Source organism: Sitophilus oryzae, unplaced genomic scaffold (genome assembly GCF_002938485.1).
Source record: "Sitophilus oryzae breed Bouriz unplaced genomic scaffold, Soryzae_2.0 scaffold_1512_pilon_pilon, whole genome shotgun sequence".
NCBI lineage: Eukaryota > Metazoa > Arthropoda > Insecta > Coleoptera > Curculionidae > Sitophilus > Sitophilus oryzae.
Window position 1 is genome coordinate 854,050 of NW_022146184.1, and position 25,454 is coordinate 879,503.

The 25,454-nt window shown below is 33.2% G+C and overlaps 1 protein-coding gene across 1 annotated transcript in view; it reads left to right on the forward strand.

Moving 5' to 3' along the window:
* Positions 1-25,454, forward strand: part of LOC115878453 (cadherin-87A-like) — a 546,388-nt gene that overhangs the window by 231,193 nt on the left and 289,741 nt on the right. Inside the window, 1 exon segment of the mRNA XM_030894963.1 lies at positions 20,908-20,963. Coding sequence (XP_030750823.1) covers positions 20,912-20,963 — 52 coding nt within the window. The 5' untranslated portion in view covers positions 20,908-20,911.

Consider the following 25,454-nt stretch of genomic DNA (forward strand, 5'->3'; position numbering starts at 1 on the left):
AAAGATTTTCTTTGATTTAAGTAAAAATAATCTTAGAATTGTCACGGGGTTTCTAACAGGACACTGTCTCCCCAACGAACATCTCAGTAGGCTGAATCTAAGGAACAACGGCAAGTGCAGATTCTGTGGGGAACACCAGAACACCTTATCACTGAGTGCGCCGAGACGACATTCGTTTGTGCCATGAACTTTGGTACGGCTGACATCGAGGATGGAGAGCTGATGGCCTCTGTGGAGCCGTTTCAGATACTGACTTTTGTTAAAGCCCTGAGACTCTATGATTAGTTATAACTCGTTATAACTCAAGAAACGGGAACACACATTAGATCTGTAATTCTACCTTGTTTATTAAAGAAACAGAAAACTTTTTTGTGTCTCCTTAACCGGCGCTCGTTAGAAATGCAATATTCTTTAACATTTCTCAACGTAAATAACGTCAAATAAGGCTTCCGCTGTCAGTCGTTCCCCGGAAATTAGCCGAAAAGAAAGTTTCGGAAGAAAAAGGAGAGGACGCTACAAAAAATAGGATAAGTCGATTTATCAGCAAGCGGGCGAGAGACGAAGTAGCAGAGGCCCGCGGCATTTCTCCCGCTCACATTTTTGTTTGAGTTGAAAAAGTGCCAGAGCATGATACAAAGAATACAAGGTATGATATTGCGCAGGTTGGTCACTACGTCACAGGTGATAAACGGCACCATTGGTCGATAAGCTCTGCGCGCCAATTTCAAATTGTCAAACAGATTGTGTCATCTGTGAAATTAGCAATGACTAAAGAATATAAGGACATGTAACGCCCCTGTACGGGCTGTAGTAGAATTTGTGACGTTAGACGCCATTCGTTTGATGCCAAACAGTGAGTCATCATCCAGTCACCAGCGACAATTTTAGCGATTTTTAATAGTTTGTTGTGTGTAGTGAACTTTGTATAAACTTTGTTACAATGGTGAATTGTGTAGCTTTCAAGTGTAAAAGCCACAGCGACAAGAAAGAGCCAGGAGTTACGTTCATAGGTAAATAAACAGTCCACTCCAACTTTTTAGCGTTTTCTTATTGAATTCGATAATTATTCTTCAATTTCAATTAACATCTATATGTACTTGATATGTGCTATACGTCGATACTAGTTTTGTACCTTTTGTTAACATTTTAGTACGTTTTTTTCGTAATTAGTTAGGATGATACACCATAGGCGTAGTCAAAACAATTATCAAAAAATATAAATATTGCTTCAAACAGCTAGGTTAAGAAAAATATGTGCCACGGCACTGTTTGATGCCAGCGTCACAATTTGCTGTCGGGTGTTATTTGTCCTTGGATTCTTTAGTCATTGGAAATTAGATTGTGTCAAAATGTGAAAATAATTTTTCAAATGTCAAGCTCGATGATTTGACATAACTTTTGGGGTTATGTCCTAATTCTTCCCTACTTTAGGTCTTTTTTTATTAGTGGCAATTGTACAATATGGATATTTTTTTGTATGGCGTATGACGTCACAGGTGGTATGCGCAAACTTAACGAAATTGGAGCCGCTATCGATCATACCTTGTTTTCTTTGTACCATGGTGCCAGAGCGTATGGACCGGTTCAGACGTTAAGGTGTTTATATTGGGAAAAGCCGGATGGCCTGAGGTTGTTTTATTGATCAATGTGGCACACGAGGTAAACTCATATGAAGTCCTAAAACCCAAAATCGCCGGAAATTTTTTTCAGTAAAGTTTCGAATAAATTTCATTGACATGCACAAGTCTGCAAGGTTTTGCTGCATGATATACTGAAACTAGTGGTTTATTAGTAATAATTTGTTTTAACTAAGGTTCCAACTCTGTTTTAACAACAATATCAATTTTTTAACTAGTCATAAAACAATTTTTCGATTATGACTGTGAATTTTGGGTATTAAATAAAAGATTGAATAGTAAGTCTCAACGAATGGGGAGTTATATGTACAAAGTACATTAGGTAACAAGAAAAGATCAAATAAGTATAAGCTTTATGAGAGAGTAGCTGAAACTAGATCAATTTTGTAGGTATAGTATTAAGCAATGTCAACTTCGGTGATATGCACACTTGATTAAAGTGAACGATGATATGAGTGAATAAAAGACGTATGTGAAGCCAAAATGCCCGGGAAGATAGCAAGGTTTTTTTTTGCTAATTCGACAAACCAACCGATCGAACCAAACATGGATTGACACAATAAGGGAGATAGTACAGGATGGATGACCAACATTAAAAGCCGCAGTTACACGCATCAAGTAGCTAAAGCAAGCTACTAAATCAAGTAGCTAAAATTTAGCCCGTTCATTGTAGTGAGCATCTACATTTTAATTTTTATTGCCGTTTAGTTTTTGATTTAAACGGGGTTTTACACTGGGGATATAAATATCCTTCGAACCTGCTCCCGATTTCATAAATCCTTTATATTTCGTAATAAAATTCAACTTGGAAAATAAGATTCAACAAAAACGCCAAATATATTTTCTTAGTCGTTTTGTTTCCATCCGGGCGTGATTTAATTTAGGCGGTGACACATTGAAAAATGTCACGAAATCAAATATCATGGCGTATGTTTTTTCTTCCCTTATCTTATCTAATATCGCTGGCTGACTTAGTACGTATAAGGGTGATTTTCTGGCGGTTAAAAGAACAATTATTAATAGACGGCGTTCTTAATGGCGAAAATAATAAATCTATGAGAATGAAAATAATACACACACCGGAAAAGTCTAGGGATATTACAATTTTATCCAGCCATCATCAGTAATTTTATTATTTGCATTTCTGATATAATAAAATTAAAATAAACAAATAGTTTACAGGACGTATTGGTAATAAAAATGCGAAATTTACCGAATTTTTCAAATTTAACTTGATTTTTATTGAACTCAAAAAAATATACACATTTTTTTTATTCTAAACTGTGAATTAAAAAAAAAAAGATAAAACCATTTTTACTTAAAAAAGGTATGCCCTCCTCTACTGTTCATTACAGCCCTACATCGTCTCTCCATGCTCCTGATCAGGTTGTCGATCTCTTTTTGAAGTACAGCCTGCCACGCTGCATTCACGGCCCGAACCAGATCCCTACGAGTTTCACGAGGCATACCCATTCTCAAAATTCTTCTTTGGACCGCGTCCCATACGTGCTCGATGGGGTTGAGGTCAGGAGATTGTGCCGGCCAGGGTAAGATGTTTAATTGATGAGCATTGATAAACTCACTTACCACTCTGGCTGTATGAGGCCGTGCATTGTCATGCATGAGAATGAAGTTTCTCCCAAAATCATTGGCATATGGTAACACGACAGGCTCAAGAATTAAATCACGATATGTGATTCCTGTTAGAAACCTTTCAAGAAAAACGAGATCGGTTTTTCGGTATAACTGGACTCCTCCCCAGACCATAACTGTTCCACCTTGATAAGGGTGCACTTCCTGAACATGATCCAACCGAATAAAATTTCCCGGTTCTTTCCATACCCTAAGCCTTTTCGAATCCGGATGAATTCCAAAGCGTGACTCATCCGTGAAGAGAACATTGGCCCATTGTTCATTCGACCACTGAACATGATCTTGAGCCCACAAATATCGTACCTCTCGATTTCCTCTCGTTAAGGGTTGAGGTCTCAATGGGCGTCTGCTTCTTAAGTTGACCTCTCTTAATCTATTGCGAACAATGTCAGGACTAACTGTTACATTATGTGTTTCCTGGAGACCTAAACTAAGCTCTGGTGCTGTAAAAATCGGTCGGCGTCGAGCATTTAATGGTAAAAAATGATCTTGCTGAGGAGTAGTAATGCGATGTCGCCTTGTGTGCCTTTCAGCAACATCACCACTTTCACGGTAGCGTGCACTTAATCGCGATATTACACTTTGCGTTGTATTTAATGCTCTAGCTACGTTGATTTGGCGCATTCCAGCTTCGAGCATACCCATGGCTGTTAAGATGTCTACGCTCCATAATGTCGTTTAATACTAAACAGAGTTATTTGAATGAATTTTGGCCAGTTATCATAAAAACATAGCCAGTACAATAGGTTACAATTCGAACAATTGATGCTAGGTGCTTTTTATACATTTGACAAATGCACAAACACTTCTGCAAATATCCCAAATTTAGAAATAACTAGTGTGACTACTTCGTTTCAATCGAAGTAGAAAGAATCGGCCTACAAATATGTGGTTGTTTATTCAAAACATTTATTTTTAACTTTAATAAAATGATATCCCTAGATTTTTCCGGTGTGTGTAATTATTAATAATTCAAATATCATAAACACTAGTTACTAATGAACTTGACTAAACTGGTCGGTATACACTTATTTAGTCGGCGCTTTAGTTGCTCAAAAACAGAGGTGGGATTGACCACTTGCGCAAGTAAATAGGAATCGTTTCTATTCAGTTGACTAAACAGTTCACTAAATCTGTTACTTGGGCAAGTACTAAATCAGTTGTTTACACCATGCAGGTCACTAAATTTAGTAACTTGCTTAAGGTACTTGACACGTGTCAATTAGGCTTAACTGAAGCTTAGATACATACAACCTTTTCAGTCCGTCGTTTGTTAAAATTGGAAGTATTTTCTTCTTTACGTGTAATCTATTTTGTGTAGGTTGGCGATCACATTGGCAAATTCTTCACGATTATCGGATTTTCGTATCTTCTTTTTATATTCAGAAGTAAGCTGTCCGATTAAATAAGTCCAATTTCTGATTTTTCTAAAACAATATTGTTTTTTCCTGCCGAGACCTCTTTTTTCTTCGATAATTTTTCCTATGTTATTAACTGTAAGACATGATATTTTTCATTTCTCAATATATGCTCTAAATACGATGTTTCTTTTATCTTTAATTTATTACTACTACTGCGCCTACTTTGTTCTAAATTTTCGTATTTGTGATATGGACTATCGATGAAATCTTAAGGATTATTTGATATATCTTCTTCTTCTCTGTGTTTCGAACGATTTGTAGCTATTTTTTTCTTGTACTTTAACATAGCACCTAACGAACCTAATTCTTAATTCAAGGTCCAATCTGGGGTTGTGGAAAACCTTTTTTATTTCTAAAAATTCTGGCCTTCATTTCTGGCCTGTTTTATCCTGGTTTTTATATTCCACGTCGTCATTCAAAGTGTTAACAATCCAGGATTCCAAATATGTGAACTTGTAGACCTGTTCTAAGTTATTGCCAGCTATATTCATGTGTATTGCTCTGAACTAATTCCAATTATAATGAAACAAATGAACCAAAATGTTTTGGCCCTTTGGAAATACCATGAATTTGGTTTTAGGGGAATCGATATTCATCTCCTATTTCTTGGAGAAGCTTTCAAGTCACTCCACTAAACCTTGGAGTCCAACATCAGAATGGGCAATAAGAACTGTGTTATCACCAAATCAAATGTTGTTAATGACTTCACCATTAAGTTTAATTCCACAATCTGTTGTAGAGAAAGTCGATTGTTTATTCACATAATTGTTTATCAAAATAGTTAAGTTTCTGGTAGTAAAAAGTAACAGAATCAAACAAATCATATTTATTGTAATCTCTATGATAAATTGGGAACATTCTCCAATAGTTTTGTGTCATTATATTGCCAATCTTTCTCTTTCTCCTAATCTTTATAAAGGACAGCCATTGATAAAAGCATATGCTCGACAAGCACGAGTCATTTGTCCCTATCCGAAATCCAAACTAAGTAAAACAAACGAGACAATCAAAACTCCCAGATAAAACAAAGGAGGATCATAAAACGGGAACAGCCGGCACAGAATAAGTATCCAATTTTTCGATACGCGACACCATAATTCTCAGACACACACGTACAAAAACAGACCGAATAGTTTGATTTATTTCGCTTTGACACTCCTTCTGTTTGTTTCGACAGGAATCCAATATTCTCAATAGAAAGATCTCCCGGTTTTTCTTTCTGTGTTTATCTTGCGTCTTTATTATTTTAACGCTATGTGGTTTTCCAATATTTTATTTTAATTTAAAGAAAGGCGAAGGCAATCATTTTTAAGATCTGTTTTTTTATTAGGTTTTAAGATTATTAAATATAAAATATTGAGCTTGCTTTGCCTGTATTATTATGCTTGTTTTGCCCATAGATAAAAGAAAATAATCTTTTATTAAGATAGATATGAAACTTAACAGTAAAATTTTGGGTCAAAGCGCCCCTCCGTGTTCTTAGTAGAGACTACGTTTAACCCAGCGCCTTCGCCTTTTCTGCTGTAAATATTTTTTATGTTTATATTTGATTTCAAAGGATTTAGTTTTAAAGTTACACTGATATATTAGTATATCAGAGTAACTTTAATAAATCATAAGAATATATATATATTTTAGAGTTTATTAAATATAAATTTTGACTACAAGGTAGAAAGTAAATCACAATATTTGATGAAACTTATAAGTACCTATACCATTTCTACAGTTAATTAATAATAAAACTATTTCTGACTATGATATTTAAAATTTAGATAGATAGAATATTAAAAAACGTACCGGTATTTGCAGACCCAAATTCAATAAAAACCAAAATTTTTCCTGCGAAAATCGTTTTTTTTTTTCACAGAAAAGGTATTTTTTGATTTATCAACAATCATTGTCAAGTTGACAATATACAGGGTGTTTTCTAATTAGTCTAAAAAATTGTGGTGTGGTTCCTCATGTGTTCTTAAAACAATGTTTATATAACCACTGGGTCTAAAGTACTTCCTTTCTGATCTACAGGGTGTTAGAAATTTAAAAAAAATCGATAATTTGCTTAACATAAATGGTACACTACTGCTTTTTTAAAGAAAATATATTTATTTCTTTGCTGGTCATCCTTTTTCAACAAAATTGATCTTTTGAGTTTTTCTTGTTCATCAAACAGATGCCGAGAAAAAAATAAATATACTTATTAAGAGCCAGCCTAAAGCCGTTTTCTAAAGATTTTTTTTTAGATTAATTAGGAAACACCCTGTATATGCATATCACAGGCAACCAAATAAACTAGTAACCTCTAAAAATTATTTTTCCTACCACTAGCGACATACCGTGTTTTTAGTGAGTACTAAATTATTTTATCACAATTTCACCATATAAGTTTCCAGGCAATGGTTTTGCCTTATTCTGTATTAAGTTCATCAGACGGAAGGAAAAAGCCATCCGACAACCCGTTTCGGGGATTTATCCCCATCATCCGGCAGACTTTGCAGGATTCTGCGATCTGACAAACAAAATGAAGAAATCGCACCTGAGTACCAAAAGTACTACTACAATGGCGAGAACTAGATGCTCTCGCCATCTAGCGGCAGGCGTACATATCGTACTACCAAATAAAACAAGCGGCTATCTTCATTGTTCTACTTTTTAGTAGGTCATCGTAGTAGTAGTATGAGATCGAATTTCAAACAATAATATAGTTTTAGTAAAAATAAGATTGCTTTTTTTTAGTTTTACTAAAAGTAATTTCTAAGTGTTCAGAAGTTAGTCAAAATCGTACCTAGTAACCGAAAATTCATCTCTAGCTATGTTAAAAAAGATTAGAATTTTTTTTTCAATCTTGCTAGGGTTAATAACTACTTAACTCGCTTAGCATATAATGTTACTAATTGTATATATTTTCGCTTTGCTGCTATTTTTTATTTGAATATATGTATATCCTACCAGAGTGTGGATGTTGTTGAAGAATTTTAAATATGTATGCAAAAAAGTTATTTTTCCAGATAAGCCCTGGATTATTAAATTTTAATTTTGAATGTTCCGAATATTTTGTTTGTCCAATATTTCATAACGATAATCTAATAAATATTGGAAAACACTATTTTTTCCTATTATGTTTGTAAATGTTAAAATGTCTTGTTAAATCTAAAAAACGTTTTCCTTTAATTTTTGAACGAGTATACATATAATAGAAGAGTACATAAGTATGTCAAGTATTTAATTTAAAATCGGTTACATTTTTTATTGATCTCAAATATCTATGAGTGTTTATCGAGTTCAACGATTTGACATAACTTTTGAGGTTATGTCCTAATTCTTTCGTATTTTCATAGTCAAAAAAACGTAAATGTAGTTCATATTTTCAAAAATATTATTCTCGTAGCAAAATAGACCACGCCTCTGTATTCTACGTAAAAAGTACTACAAGTTTCAGTTTTCACCTTATCGACATCATCCACAATAACGGAGATACAGGGGCTGTCCCAAATTGCAAAATTTTTCGAAAAGACACTGTAGAAGGCTATGATAATTTTGGTTACAGCATCTTCCGTGTGATAAAAATGTTTGACACCCTGTATATTTTTAATTAACTGAAAAAAAATTACCTTTCCAAAAATATCGCATACTTGATATTTTGCTCGATTCCTCTTGGAGATATAGAATTTATAAAAATTCTCCCACACTTTGAATAAGTAGGCTTTGGAAGCTGTGATCAGCAATTAAAACGAAAATAATATTTACAATGATATATACAGAACTAGCGTGTACCAGCGACTTCGTTCGCGTCTAATTAATCATTTGCAATGGTGATGATAAAGCAAAGCAAGAATTCCCATTAACATACAAACTTAGAAAAAACATACAGCATTAGAAAAAACAATATGGCGATATTATTATATAACTTGGTAATATTTGAGAGGTAGCTTCATCTCGTTGGAATTTGACTTTTTGCCAAAAATAAGCTTTTTACGTCAAGCAGTTTAAGCAGAATCGTGGTTAAGAAATTACCCAACTTTTTGGAACACCCTGTATGATTTTTTTAGAAAATTTCAAAATATGTAAAAAAACCCAATAAATTATGCTTGTCCAAGCGTTTTCCCGAAAGACTAACCGTTTTTTAAATAACAAATATTGTAATATTTGAGGGGCGTTTTCACCCTCTTGGAATGTGAGATTCGAGAAACCCCTCCTTATCAAACCTCTACACCCCACAGTCAATCCGTTTGCCAAAAATCAGCTTTAAACGTCAAGCAGTTTAAGCAGAATCGTGATTATTCAATTGTCATATTTTATGAAACACCCTGTATAAATTTATAAAAAATCTTAAAATATGTAAAACAATAAAATAAAATATAAGTGTTTAAGAGTTTTTCCGAAAACCTCGCCGGTTTTTAAATAAAAAATATTTTAATATTTGAGGAACAGTTTCACCCACTTAGAATTCGAGTTTCGAAAAATCCCTTCTTATCGAACCTCTACACTCTAAAGTCAATCTGTTTTCCAAAAATCAGCTTTTTACGTCAAGCGCTTTAAGCAGGATCGTGATTAATCAATAACCAGATTTTTCGAAACACACTGTATACATTTTTAAAAAATTTTAAAAAAGAAAATAAAGTATACGTATTTAAGCGTTTTTTCGGAAACTTGACCGTTTTTTAAATAAAACATATTGTAATATTTGAGGGGTGGTTTCACCCTCTTGGAACTGGAATTTCGAAAAATCCCTTCTTATCGAACCTCTACACCGTAGAATCAACCTCTATGCCAAAATTGAGCTTCTTACGTTGAGTGGTTTGAGCAGGATCGTGATTAATCAGTATGTCAGTCACTTAAGGATTTTATATATTAGTATAGATTTTACAACAATTTAAACAACATTTAACAACATCAACACATTTAAACTATCTGAATAACAATAAAACTAAATAGCAAACCAAGACATGAAATTTTGCTACAGGTGTTCTACATGTCGACCGTCTTCTGTTATGGACAGACGGGACAGTTTTTGAACATTTCTCGTGGAACTCAGTGGGGGTGAAAGGTACCCTCGCATAACTTCTAAGTACTTCTAATTCTTGTCTAGATTCTGAAATCAAACCAACTTTTGGTATAGTATATTAGTGATATTTCACCAATATTCGCCAAATCAAGCACAGTTGTAGTGAGAGTTTTTCATTATCTAATTTTTTGTTTCGTATGTATAGTGAGATTCGGCTTCTTTTGACAGCCATTGTTTAGTTTGTTCTACGTGTTATCTATCAGCAAATGTTCAAGTAACTGTTCAAATAAGTCGAGTATGCATAAAACGATCATAGAGTTAATAACTTATTTTTATTTCCTTTTCCTTACAAAAACCCGACAATTTTCTAATTATAAATAATTTCACGGCCTAACAATCTTCTTATATAAAGTAAAAAATTATAAAGTTAGCGTTTAATTGTCTTTTTTCTTTATCTAACGGCGGGCGGCAATTCATTAGCGAAACTTCTCTAATTAACTTCAACTTTTGCCGTATTCGGACATTCCTCGAATTTATTTTTACACTTAAACTGGCACCATTCCCCGGAGTAATCCGGTCCCGTTCTTTGTGCATTCGAATCCCATTCCGGAGTGTGTCTTTTGTCGGCAAAAGGAGAAAGACATCGGAACATTCAGGGTGAACAACGTCAACTTGCAATTAACAACAAAAACGTTGCTTGCCATTTAGAGGGTGATTAAACGAGTTGAAAAAATAGACTTTGAGCAAAACTGACTGTAAAGTTTAAGTAAATTTGATTAGGTACGGTTCAGTATTTTCGCAATGAAATGCCTTTATTTTTATTGAAGTTTTTACATGTACCGGGTGTCCCACTAAGAATAGCTCTCGGCTGTATATCGGAAAGTATTAGCCGTAGGGGCTGCGGAAAAAAATATTTATCAAGTTTATAGAACGACCGCTAGGGGGCGCAACTGCAACAAAAAATAAGAAAATAGAATTTTTACACAATTTTGCCTAGATAAGGTGTACTATAAATAATAGCTTCATAATCTTCAGTAAATTTATTTTGTATTCTTCAAACTGTGGCAATAGTATATGTAATTTTAGCTGATAGTAAAGAGTAGTAAAAGCTTAAAAAGTCAGCGAAAACCGCATCTTGATATCTTCTTTAAAACCGAAGATATTAGCAAAATTTTAATAAATACCAAAAAATAAGCCTTTAATTACCTTATTTTTACAACACGGTATCAGTAGCCCTCTTGATTATATCCATTCTAACAAAAAAATAAGATAGAAACAGTTAGTTTATTTTAAAATCGACGAAATACCAGAATACCATATAATACCAGAGGTATTAATATCTAATAATTAAGATATTAATAACAATGAACAAGAAACCATGATTCAGTGGTCATGGTAGGCTTTGAAAAAAAGTTGCTTTTGACGTAATAGTATAAACGTCAAATTGTTATTAGATCAACATTTTGATAGTCTTAGCAGCGTTTTTTATCTTTTGGTTGCTTTTTCAAAATGCCAACAACGTCGACTACTTCAAATAATAAAGGCATTACAAGGTCGGATCTGTATTCCGGAAACTTTGGCAGCATATTCTGCAGATAAAAATCAGTAACAAAGTTACCCCAGCAAATCAGCATGCATAGTGGTTTCCGCGTGTTGCTATTTTTCGAACGGCTCTCCCATGTATTCTCTCTACCTTTCCAGGATTTTTCATTGTCAGTTAGACCACTTTGTTTGTCCAGAATCAAGTTACTGCTGCGGGAGCTAGTCCTTCCTGCCATCGTCTTGATTTTCTTGTACGGGGTGAAGGTGTCATATTTTCGTTCAAGGGCTTCAATCTCCATACATTTCTTCTGTAACCCTTGTTTCTTTGCTTCTTTGACCTTTTTGTTGATTTTGTTGTTTATTTCCTTGTACGTTCTTTCATTCTTATTCCTGTGTTTTTGTCATTCCTCCATAAGATCCAATATTTCTCTTGTCGTCCATTGCTGTTTTTTTTTGTTCCTTTTTTTTCAGGTTTTAGTTTAATATCTGCTACCAGATTGAAGGTATTTTTTATTTTGCTCCCAGGTATCCTTTGCATCCATGTCTTCATAATATATATCCAGAGATATATTGCTAATACTGCTATTTAGTTCCTCTTTAACTTCCATTTTTGTGCTGTTGTCCGTTAGTCTTTTAATGTCTAAGTGTTTTTAAGGATTTCTTTTGCGAATTTACTTAATAAATACTTAATATATGTATATGTAATATGTATATATGTAAATTACTTAATATACATATATATCTTGATCTTGGTAAGCAGAAGATTATAGTCTGAAGGAATATCCGTTCCTAGATACGTTTTTAGTGATTTAACTGAGTTTTGGGACCTTTTGTTTATGACAATTAAATCAATCATGGTTCCTAACGACTTTGTATCCTATCGACTGTAAAATAAAATTTACATTAGAAAAAGAGATAAACAATAGTGTAACATTCCTTGATGTGTGACTAATTAGGCACAATCAATCAATATACTCAAATTGGTATTATAAACCGACATTCCCTGAAAGATTTCTTAATTATTGGTCCGAATATTATCGATACGAATGCCGAACACATCGATATAATATAGTAACCCGAATAACAACCTGTTAAGATGAAACTAAAAGAATGTCGGACTTACGTTGTCCTTATTTTTGCCTATACAACATTTCGGTCAAAAGTATCACTGGCCGTTATCAAGTATGAGCTAATCTAAATCCTAAAACTACTGAGCTTTGAGAAGTTGTCTACCACATTCAAAGTACCGTTTAATAAGATGTCATAACGAGAAAATAACTAATTATATGTCATGGCTTTAATTTTAGTGTTATGATTAATTTAACTATATGAGCTTAATTGGTTCAACATTATTATAAAATAGCCTATTTCTCTCTTACCTTTAGTTTCAAAAATAATAATTGGAAGAATGTCAACTAACCTCGAATAAAGATTTTTAAAAAATTAAATTTCAGCACAAGTCAAAATTAAGTAAATCAAGTACACTAATTTATTCGGTTTACTTAAGATACCCAGAGGACTGATTAAACAAAATGAATTACTATCGCTTATTATATTAGTATGTATAAAGTTTAAATTTAATTGTCTTTTTATTCAAAAGTCTGCGACAATTCATTAAGTAAACTTTCCTAATTACATAGTTTTAACTTCACCTACATCAAGACATTCCCGGAAGTTATTTTTACACTAAATGACCCCCTACAGTAATCCGGTTTGTTCTTCGAATTCAAATCCCATTCCTGAATTTGTCTTTTCTTGACGAAAGGGACATTGAAACATTCCGTTCCGATTGAACAAAGTCACTTGCAATTAACAAGTACGTTGTTGTTCCTCTAAAAGGCGTTCAATTAGTCTAAAATAACAGTAGATGATTTAAAATGGGTTAAAAAGGGTTGGGATTTTCCAATAATAATATTATTATTTGATGCTCGCGATAAAGTTTCCGGTACAATATGGTGATGTAGGGGTAGCTTCGACAAGGAGCATAATTAATAGTATCATGAGAGTCAGTCTTATCAATTATTTTTTTTCTTTTTCATAATAGTCGCATAACAAAAGTTAATGGTATACTGTTTTTATTCATTTGAGGCGTCAAGTTGCAAAACCCGCTTTATCCATTTAAAAAAATGGCCTAGTGACATGATATTTTACATTAAAAAACACATTTCGTTTTCAGGTGTAAATGTGAACGCGTGTGTGGATTGACTTTAATTGTATTTGTCTGATGACGTTGAGGCCGAGACTTTGAGTCTTTTTTTCTCTTCTTTTTAATTTTTACACAAGTATAATATTACTAACGACGTGTTACCCATTTCAAATCGTTACCTAATTTTAATAAAATATTATATCTAATAAATCAAGTTAGGATGAAAATATATTTCTGTAACAAAACCCGCAATAGGCATCATACTGCAAAAGGTATGCATACACTTGGTATTTTGAGTCAATTTGTCGTTACGAACCGCATGTTACAATTTCAAATAAACCATGGAGGGTGTCATTTAAAAATCAAAAGTTGTAGTCATTTCCGGTGAAACAGGAAGTGACCAAAAATAAATACCGCAATCAATCCTAATTTATGTCATATACTAACATACCAAATCTGGTTTTTTTATCTGAAAAAATAAAAACAAAGTGGTGAGCCACTTTTAAGACGCATCCGATATATTGATACCAAACAATGACTCCATTAAATGGACACGTTTTTTGTATAATAACGCTTCAAACATTTGCCAAAACAGTTTTTGCATATTTTCTCGAGATAACTTTTTGGTGATAAGACGGGTTTTGCAACTTAACGCCTCATTTACACTTACAAATATAAAAAACCGTAAAAAAATTATAATTAACAATTATGTTTGTTAGTTAAATAATATGCTATTATTTAAATGAATTACATTAACGACTATAGCTTTAGATAATTTTTACTACAAACAAAATAAACACACCGGAATAATCTAAGGATATCATTTTATTAAAGTTAAAAATAAATGTTTTTTACCTCCTACCTACTAAAACTCTGTTTAGTATTAAACGACATTATGGAGCGTAGACATCTTAACAGAGACGAAATGCTAAGGGCCATGGGTATGCTTGAAGCTGGAATGCGCCAAATCGACGTAGCTAGAGCATTAAATACAACGCAAAGTGTAATATCGCGATTAAAGGCACACAGGGCGACATTGCATTACTACCCCTCAGCAAGATCATATTTTACAATTAAATGATCGACGCTGACCGACTCTTACAGCACCAGAGCTTAGTTTAATTCTCCAGGAAACACATAATGTAACCGTTAGTCCTGACACTGTTCGCAATAGATTAAGAGAGCTCAGCTTAAGAAGCAGACGCCCCTGGAGAACTCAACCCTTAACGAGAGGAAATCGAGAGGTACGATATTTGTGGGCTCAAGATCATGTTCAGTGGTCGAATGAACAATGGGCCAATGTTCTCTTCACGGATGAGTCACGCTTTGGAATTCATCCGGATTCGAGAAGGCTTAGGGTATGGAGAGAACTGGGAAATCTGATTTGGTTGAATCATGTTCAGGAAGTGCACCATTATCCAGGTGGAACAGTTATGGTCTGGGGAGGAATCCAATTAGGCCGAAAAACCGATCTCGTTTTTCTTGAAAGGTTTCTAACAGGAATCACATATCGTGATTTAATTCTTGAGCTTGTCGTGTTACCATATGCCAATGATTTGGGGAGAAACTTCATTCTCATGCATGACAATGCACGGCCTCATACAGTCAGACTGGTAAGTGAGTTTATCAATGCTCATCAATTAAACATCTTACCCTGGCCGGCACAATCTCCTGACCTGAACCCCATCGAGCACATATGGGACGAGGTCCAAAGAAGAATTTTGAGAATGGGTATGCCTCGTGAAACTCGTAGGGATCTGGTTCGGGCCGTGAATGCAGCGTGGCAGGCTGTAATTCAAGAACAGATCGAGAACCTGATCAGGAGCAAGGAGAGACTATGTAGGGCTGTAATGAACAGTAGAGGAGGCCATACCCTTTATTAAGTAAAAATGGTTTTATCTTTTCTTTTAATTCACAGTTTAGAATAAAAAAAAATGTGTGTATTTTTTTGAATTCAATAAAAATCAAGGTAAATTTGCAAAATTCGGTAAATTTCACATTTTTATTTCCAATACGTCCTGTAAACTATTTGTTTATTTTAATTTTATTATACCAGAAATGCAAATAATAAAAGTACTGACGATGGCTGGATAAAAATGTAATATCCCTAGACTTTTCCGGTGTGTGTATTGTTTTCATTCTCATAGATTTATTATTTTCGCCATTAAGAACGCTCTCTATTAATAATTGTTCTTTTAACCGCCAGAAAATCACCCTTATACGACTGTTAGTCAGCCAGCGATATTAGATAAGATAAGGGAAGAAAAAACATACGCCGTGATATTTGATTTCGTGACATTTTTCAATGTGTCACCGCCTAAATTAAATCACGCCCGGATGGAAACAAAACGACTAAGAAAATATTTTTGGCGTTTTTGTTGAATCTTATTTTCCAAGTTGAATTTTATTTCCTGACATTTTCTTTTCCCTACCGAGGAGTATTTTGTCAGACCGAATAATGTTAGAAGGGAGAAATATGATAAATGTAATATTTGTCTAAGTTGTTTTTTTTTAAACATATATTGAAGAAAATTGCTTAGGGAGATGCGTTGCGGGACTTTAATAAAACATTAGTTCATTATACTACACCAAAACATTTTACTTTTAGCAATAATATATCGGGTGTTCCATTTAAAATAAGAAAGATTCTACCACTCTTCAAATGATGCGGCAATAGTGTAACGCTGAATATTTTAGACTGATGGAGCAAGTACATCATCATCATCATCATCATGTAGCCATCGTTGTTCACTGCTGAACGTAGGCCTCCTCCATATTTCTCCATGTCTCTCGATTTTGGGCCGTCATCATCCAATTTCCAGCAATCCTCTTTACATCATCGGTCCAGCGTGTCGGTGGTCTGCCTTTGCTACGTTTATCTGCTCGAGGTCGCCATTCTAACAATCTTCTAGTCCACCTGTCTTTAGATGTTCTCGCCACATGACCTGCCCATCTCCATTTCATTCGAGTTACGTGTTCCACTATGTCTTTAATTTTGTTTTTTTTTCTGATAGTGTTATTAGGAATTTTAGTTATTCCAAGCATGGCTCTCTCCATGGCTCTCTGGGCTACTCTTAAATTTTCTGTTGACTTTTTCGTTAATGTTAGAGTTTCCGCTCCATATGTAATTACCGGCAAGACGCATTGTTCATAAACTTTCCTCTTCAAGCATACGGGTATATCACTTTTAAAGGTCTCCCGCAGTTTGCCAAAAGCAGCTCAACCCAAACCTATTCTGCGCTGTATCTCGTGTGTTTGGTTGTTCTTTCCGATTTATATTTTGTGCCCGAGATATTTGTATATATGTGTTTCTTTTATGTCGGGGTCACCTATTCTGATGTTCTGTGTCAGCACTAAGTTTGTCATTATTTGCGTTTTACTAGTATTTATCCGGAGACCGACTTTTAATGAGGCCTGCACTAATTCTTCGAGCATCTGCTTTGAATCTCCGATGTTATGTGAGACAAGGACGATGTTATCTGCGAATAGATGTGTCAACCTTTCACCATCGATATTTATGCCCCTATTCTCCCAAGAGAGTGATTTCATTGCGTATTCAAGGACAGCTGTAAAAACTTTAGGCGAAATAGTATCCCCTTGTCGAACTCCTCTGCCTACCTCAATTTTATCTGTTGTTTCGTGAAGTTTTACAGTTGTGGTGGCATTACTATATATGTATTCTATAAGCCTTGTATACCTATAATCTACTCTTCCCTGCTCCAATGCTGCTATTATTGATGTTAATTCTACTGTGTCAAATGATTTCTGGAAATCAACAAACACCAATGCTAGGGGCCTGTTATATTCCACAGATTTTTCTATCAGGACTTTAATTACTTGAAGATGATCGTTTGTTCTATAACCTTTCCTAAAGCCTGCCTGTTCTTTTGGTTGACAGAAATCTAGTTTACGTTCGAGACGTTTGGCAATGATTTTGGCAAACAGCTTATACAAGTGACAAAGAAGGCAAGGTAAAAGCCCTAGGCAAACCTAGGCAAAATATTAAAAATGTAAACATAATGGATGAGACATAAATCAAATTTAAAATTATAAAAGATTTATAATTATTATTTAAATTAAATAAAATTCATACTCTTTTTAAAGCATTAATGAAAAATATTAAATATAAATAATGCATCAAAAGTGCCATTAGAAAAATTACGTTTTAATCCTTAGTAATATCTAGGCGACCTAAAATGGATGTTGCAATAGCGTGACATTTTAGCCTGTAAATTACAATAACATAACGAACATTTTATTGTTGTTTTAAATTTTGAAAGAGATTAATGCTGTGCATTTTGTCCAATGTTTCCACTAATACATGTGCATGTTCCCTGCAAAAATAAACAGTTTTCCATTTTATTGTTAAATGGAAAAACATGTCGTTTTTCCATACTGGCTTTTACCAGTGGTTTGGCACAGATTAGAATTTAGTGTACTCTGTTAAATAATGAATAAAAAAAAAGATTTTTAAATTAAATTTTATTGGACATTGGTGATTAATTAGATCTTTATCGTTAAAGACTGATTTGACTTCCCCTTACGTCTCAAGTTATGTTAGGTGAAGACACCAATCGTTCTGCGGTCAAAGCATAAAACACTTATTTTCTTTAATTCGGCCAGTGAAGGCATATCGAACACGGTAAAGCTCTGAAAGCCACAGTGTTGCCACATTAAAATGCGTGATATCTGTAATACATTTGACGAAAATATCTTTAGAGGAAAAAATCGGCGTTTATGTATTGAACATTTACTCGTGTTAAACATAGAATTAAAAACAAAAATAAAAATCCTTTTATAGGTACTGAATTTGTCATTAATTTTGCTTGAAAATGAGTTCTAAATTCTAAATAATGGCAGATTCCAGGTTTGTAAAAGCACAATCAGATAACTTGCCAAAAGTCGATGCTTTTATGTTGGCTGCTTTTATAAATACAAATTCCCAATTTATTGGTGCTGAATTACGAGGAAAAAAACAGAGAGGTATGTAACATTTATTCTTTGTAGTACTGAGACATATTTAAGTATAAGTAGGTACCTACTGTTACGAACTTTTATATAGTTATAAATATTAATGTTATAAACTTATTTTTCAGATCAGGTAGGGAGACGTATGGAGATAATGCTGTAGGTTATGTAGAAGTGAAAAGAGACAAAAATATTTGTTTAGTACGTGGAAAAATAACTCCAGAGCATAGCGTGAAAAAGAAAGTTTTTTTTTATATATTGACCTCCCCTTACCCTTGTTATTTTTAAAGATTGTTTTCTACGAAATTATAGGAAATAAATTGTTTATCGGTAATGAAAATATTATACAAGGTGTCCCATAAGCAAACGCCAAAATTAAGTTACTTTTTTAAGTGAAACACCCTATATATTTTTGGATTCTTCGGAAATTTCTAGATATTCTAGAAATATTTCATGTATAATATCCTATACCTATCTTCAAATGTTTACGATATATTGACAGTTGAAAAGCGAAAAATACCTACAATTTTCTGGACCACCTTTTTTGAGACACCCACAGTTAAGGCTGTATGTGGGTGTCAAAATATAATATATAACCCTGTACATTCAAATTTCATATACCTATGTAAGACAATATACATAAATATATGAATTTACATCAAAATGATCTTCACAACAATAAATCGTAAAAATAGAGGATAATTTAACGTTTTTCTTTTCATCTCTTCTCATGGCCTTGGACAATTTTTTTCTGTTTCGCTCATCCATTACTATTTATAAATATCACTAATTACTAATTATGTATTAATTAACACAAATAACTAAAATTTTGACTCGGATTCAACAGCGTTTAAAAGCAAACTGTGTAAAATAAACACGCGTCTGGCTCCACTCAACCAGAAGAACGGCGGGTGACGTTACAGGGGCAAGGCGCGGTAGAGAACGTTTGCCCGGCCATTTAAATTAACAATATTTAATTGTTTTATATTAGAGGCATTTCTTAACCGATATCAACAGTTTTTTTTTGTTCAATTTGTAATTATATGAAATATTTTTTAAAACCATTATTTAAAAACATGCATTTTGCTCATTAAGGCAAAAATAACGAATGATATCAGTTATTTTTCTCTCATTCTAGGATGATCCAATGTTATGGGGTCTTTCTAGTATGAAGTAGGTCGGTGCTGCGAATAGTATCAGGCCAAAATATCTTTAGAATCCCTTTCAAACATCGGTTGGTGAATTTATTTCAATAAAAATATATTTCAACAAGCATTTCATTTTTACTTTAGAACTCTTCTATTATTTATTTTTTAAATTTTTTATAGTATTCTTATATTATTTCAATTAACTTGTCTTAATTTTCTTCACACAAGTTCAAGGAATTTCCAATAGTTTCAATGTTTTACTTTAAATGATGGTTTGTTCAATTCATATTTCGTATCGTTCCTCATTATCTTCATTTGTATATTTTCTTGATTGAACAGTTACAATTATATATTCAACACTATTTTAATTTTGTTTAACCATGCAACTTTTTTATTCAATGTTTTCTTCTAAAACTTGCAGTTAAGGCTGTATGTGGGTGTCAAAATATAATGAATAACCCTGTACATTCAAATTTCATATACCTATGTAAGACAATATACATAAATATATGAATTTACATCAAAATGATCTTCAGAACAATAAATCGTAAAAATAGAGGATAATTTAACGTTTTTCTTTTCATCTCTACTCATGGCCTTGGACCATTTTTTTCTGTTTTCGCTCATCCATTACTATTTATACATATCACTAATTACTAATTATGTATTAATTAACACAAATAACTAAAATTTTGACTCGGATTCAACAGCGTTTAAAAGCAAACTGTGTAAAATAAACACGCGTCTGGCTCCACTCAACCAGAAGAACGGCGGGTGACGTCACAGCGGTAAGGCGCGGTAGAGAGCGTTTGCCCGGCCATTTAAATTAACAATATTTAATTGTTTTATATTAGAGGCATTTCTTAACCGATATCAACAGTTTTTTTTTGTTCAATTTGTAATTATATGAAATATTTTTTAAAACCATTATTTAAAAACATGCATTTTCCTCATTAAGGCAAAAATAACTGATGATATCAGTTATTTTTGTCTCATTCTAGGATGATCCAATGTAATGGGGCCTTTCTAGTATGAAGTAGGTCGGTGCTGCGAATAGTATCAGGCCAAAATATCTTTAGAATCCCTTTCAAACATCGGTTGGTGAATTTATTTCAATAAAAATATATTTCAACAAGCATTTCATTTTTACTTTAGAACTCTTCTATTATTTATTTTTTAAATTTTTTATAGTATTCTTATATTATTTCAATTAACTTGTCTTAATTTTCTTCACACAAGTTGAAGGAATTTTCAATAGTTTCAATGTTTTACTTTAAATGATGGTTTGTTCAATTCATATTTCGTATCGTTCCTCATTATCTTCACTTGTATATTTTCTTTATTGAACAGTTACAATTATATATTCAACACTATTTTAATTTTGTTTCAGAATAATGGATCCACGATGGATGCACATTCTCGTATTCCTGCTTCACTCATTATCAGGTAAGTAATTATTAGTAATTAAAATGACCAATTATATTTACTTTCCATATAAAGTATAAATGTGTATTTTTTTATATGGTCGATGAATTGAATATACCTATTTAAGGCAAAATTCAGAGATTTTACAATCCTTGGCCCATCAACTGTAAAACCAAAAAAACAAAACTCTAAACGGTTGTTTTGTGAGCATCCAGCATGGTTTGAAATAAATTCATTCAAAAATAAGAATTAATTAGACGATTTTTTAACACCGTGGATTTTAAGCCGATAAAAGGCGGACCGCCAGAACAGTTAGTTACTATTGCCCTGCCTTCTAAGTTTTGGAAATACAGGGTGGGCCACTGAAAACTTACAATGGCTATAATTCTTAAACCAAAAAAGATATCAAAAAAATAAAAAATACCGTTTCTATAATATCAAGGGGGAATATATATGACGTATTTTTTGAACCACCCCGACCTACCCCTTAGGCGGTACCCCTACTCACTTGAAAATCTTAAATAGCAACACCCCATTTGTGGCGCCTTTTTGGAAAGCCCATTAAAAATGCTAAACGGTGATCATAAAGCTTTTAGGGTGAAATTGGAAAACTACCCCTTACACGAAAAATTAGATGGACATTAATGAAAAAAGTGATTTTGGGACCCAGCTAAATTAGTCAAATGAGGTATTTTTCAAACCACCCCGACCCACCCCTAGGTGCCACCCTCTCACTTCTAATATCATCAATGCCATTTTGAAACCATTGCCATTTTGAAGCTAAAAATAAAAAATGTAGATAATAAAAAAGGCAACACAAAGATGTTTTACTTATCGTTCAGCCTAATTTTGCGATAACGCAAATTCTTCCTTATCGGGGTGGTTGGAAAAATACCTCATTTGCCTTATTTAGCTAGGTCCCGATTTGTAACTTATACTGAAACATCACTTTTTTCATTAATGTCCAGCTAATTTTTCGTGCAAGGGGTAGTTTTCCAATTTCACCTTAAAAAACTTTATGATCATCGTTTAGCATTTTTCATGGGCTTTCCAAAAAGGCGCCAAAAGTAGGGTGTTGATATTTAAGATTTTCAAGTGAGTAGGGGTGCTACCTAAGGGGTAGGTCAGGGTGGTTCAAAAAATAGTCATATGTATTCCCCCTCGATATTATAGAAACGGTATTTTTTATTTTTTTGATATCTTTTTTGGTTTAAAAATTATAGCCATTGTAAGTTTTCAGTGGCCCACCCTGTATATTTGTTTACTGTATTGAAATTACTAATATTAAACAATGATTAAAACTAAATATTCTTTTGTAACCTTAGAGGAATAGCCAATCTAATCTACTATGGGTAAAATGCACTGTTTTTGTTAAGCTTTATAAACTTACAAATAAACAAAATTTAATAACTACAAAAAAGTATTTTTGCTGCGTTCGTTCGATACAACGATGAAATTGCCGAAATCGTATTTTTGAATTCATAATTTACCGGCCGAGGCGACTCAAAAAAATTTCATAACAGCGTATTGATTCGGGAGAACATGAAATATCGGATACAGTGTTTAATTTATTAGGATGGTTTGACTCGCTATCAAGTTATCCTCGATTATAGACAGAAAAGTGCAGGGATATTGCATAAATTACATTTTTTATTCGTTCGAAAATACCGGGAGTTATTGACAACTACCTCGCGATATTTCTTTTTTTTAATACAGTTTGCATAACGACGTGATGCATTGACGAACGACATGAATGTACAGTGAGATGGGGCTAAAACATATTCTAAAACAATATTTCAATAGCGACAAAAAATATATTAGAATAAGGAATGTTTTGTTTATTTTTTTTTTTCTACAACCATATCCCTTTAAAGGTTGATTCTTACTATACCTTCCGTTTCCATTCCATATCTGACGCTATACGTAATAAAAATCACCAAAGTGTTAACAGAGCTGGTACAAATGTAAGGGCACAAACATAGTGAGGCATCTCGATGCGATGCTCGCCAAGATGCTGACTTCTCTTAGATCAAAATAAATTTTAGTTGAGTCAATAGTATTCGCTATTGGTTTAAGAAAAGTGTCTCTTTAATCAAGAAATGTTGGGTCAAGAGTGAAATACTTTGGACATATAGATTCTTCTATTCTCTAAAGTATTTTTTTAAAGATTATGAAAAGATAGTTAATGCTTTGGGCAAAGAAACGTCGTTCTTGGCCCTATTGAAAAGCGCCAATCTTTTGGGTCAAAGTCAAATTCATTTCGACTGAGAGATCCTTTTAACATTGAAAATGTTTCTGTTATCCTATATAAGGGAGCCCAAATCGAATTAAAATGCTACATTTGCCACACCATGACGTCATATATACAAGGGTATAGGAAATCTCGGCGCAGCGGCGGCAGTCGGCCAGCACGCGCAAAAACCATTACATCGCTAATTGTTTATTGATATATCTTTATTAGTTTAAAAGCAAAAAATATGGAGTTTGCTTTGATACCTTGTCAAGACATAAGCGAAACTTTTAAATTGTTTCTTTTTTTCATTTAGGCCTTCGTTTTTCGTTAAATGAAAGTTATATTAAAAAAAATCTATTTTTAAACCAAATTTTCGCATGATTGAAATGATTATTCATGTTTAAAGTTTTTTTTGGTCATAAGCGCTAATGGAAATGTTTTTTTGTAAATAATTATAAAAAATTACTCCCTACGAAGACTTTATTGTGTACTGGATCAAAAAATAAGTATTTGTTTTCTCTATACGGTGGTATTAATATATCGATTTTTGATGATAGTGCCCTTTTACCCGGTCTAATTTTGTACTACTTTCGGAATAAGGGTCCCCATATCATGTACTGTACTTCCATCCCTGAAAAATTCAGCTTGTGACACCGAAGTGAGAGGTAACGTCAAAATAAGCTTTAATCTACCTACATCATAGGTAGGTGTAGGTACTCTAGGTATATTCTACCTAGACAGTAGCTGAACTAGCTGACAGTAGTAATTAATTTGTTATCCGATAAGTAGTTTGGTTTGGTTTGGTTTGATAATAAGACTAATTTCTTCTTATTGGTAATAAGACTAATTTCTTCTTATTCTTTTCAATATTACAGTGTTTCTTTTTCCTTAAATGTTATACTTAATTTTCGCTTAAAATTAAAAAATCACAAATGGAGGAAAATATACGTTATTGAATAAAGTTTATACAAATCACTTTACCATAACAAAAAAGTAAAAACATGTCATGGCGGAAGATATTCAGGTGGCATTTCACACATTTATCTATTAAAATCGAGATTAAAATAATAAACTTGCGTAACATGTTATACACGAGATAGAAAGTTTCAGAATCGATTAATACGCAATACGCTACGCAGTCAACTTATTCCTATGCGCGGATGAGCGCCTTCAAGACTCTTCCTCGGCCAGGGTCACGACGCCGCCGAAGAGGAATCGGCCTACGTTTGGCTAAACAGGCTGGACACGGTGGAGTACGATATTGGCGAGTCTGAATATTTATAAAAATTTGCAAAGTAAAATATGTTGGAAAAATAATTAATCCATACATATATAAAAGCTCAAAGGGTTTTTTTTGTTGCACCCATCCTGCCGAAACCGCTTTTACCAATCTTGATGATTCTTTTTTTAAATGAAAGGTATATATGTGTAGATTTGTTATGAAGTATTTTTATAGTGCTTAATGGCTATTTCTTTGTGTAAAACGACTACATACTAAAACATACCTGAAAAGCACCTACACACAATACCTCCAGAAATAAATTATTTGTGATTGTCAGTGGTGTGTCAGTTAGATTATATATTACGTTTTTAGATATTTTGGAGTGAATTCATGCCGCCAGCTTTACATACATAAATATTAGTACAAAGGTTCGTTTAAACGACATTAGTGAATTAGCTACACAAAGCGATTTTAGGAAATTCATCCTCTTAGAGGGTAAAATTATCTCGGAACAGTTTGTTGTATGAAAATTCCTTACTATTTGGTCTAAAAGAATGAAATCCTACAAAAAGAATTAGAAGAAATTTTTGAAATTCATCAACCAAATGGGTAAAGTTAGTAAAAATTTATATAAAACTTGGTGACCTCTGGATTATACACATAAAAATGGGCACAAAAGGTAAAGCGAATTATGAAATTTATACCCTTAGGGAGTAGAATAGGGAATGAAAATTTGCTGTACGAAAATGCAATATTATAACATTATAAACCAGACAGTATAAAATTTTATACAAGGGTTTATTTAGTGACATCATAACGAAATATATCTTCCTCAATTATCCTTCAAAGAATAAAAAATAACCTATAAAGAGAGTACTAGTGCCCTTAATAAATAAAAAAAAAGATGAAAAATAAAAAACATCTATGCTCACTAGCTATAAAGAAGTAAAAAATCATTTAAATCAATGCATGAACGATTCGAGGTGTAACGCGAACGTAGTCGCGCGAAAAAGCTAGTAATTTATTAAATTATCTTATTTAACTCATTAATTTTCAT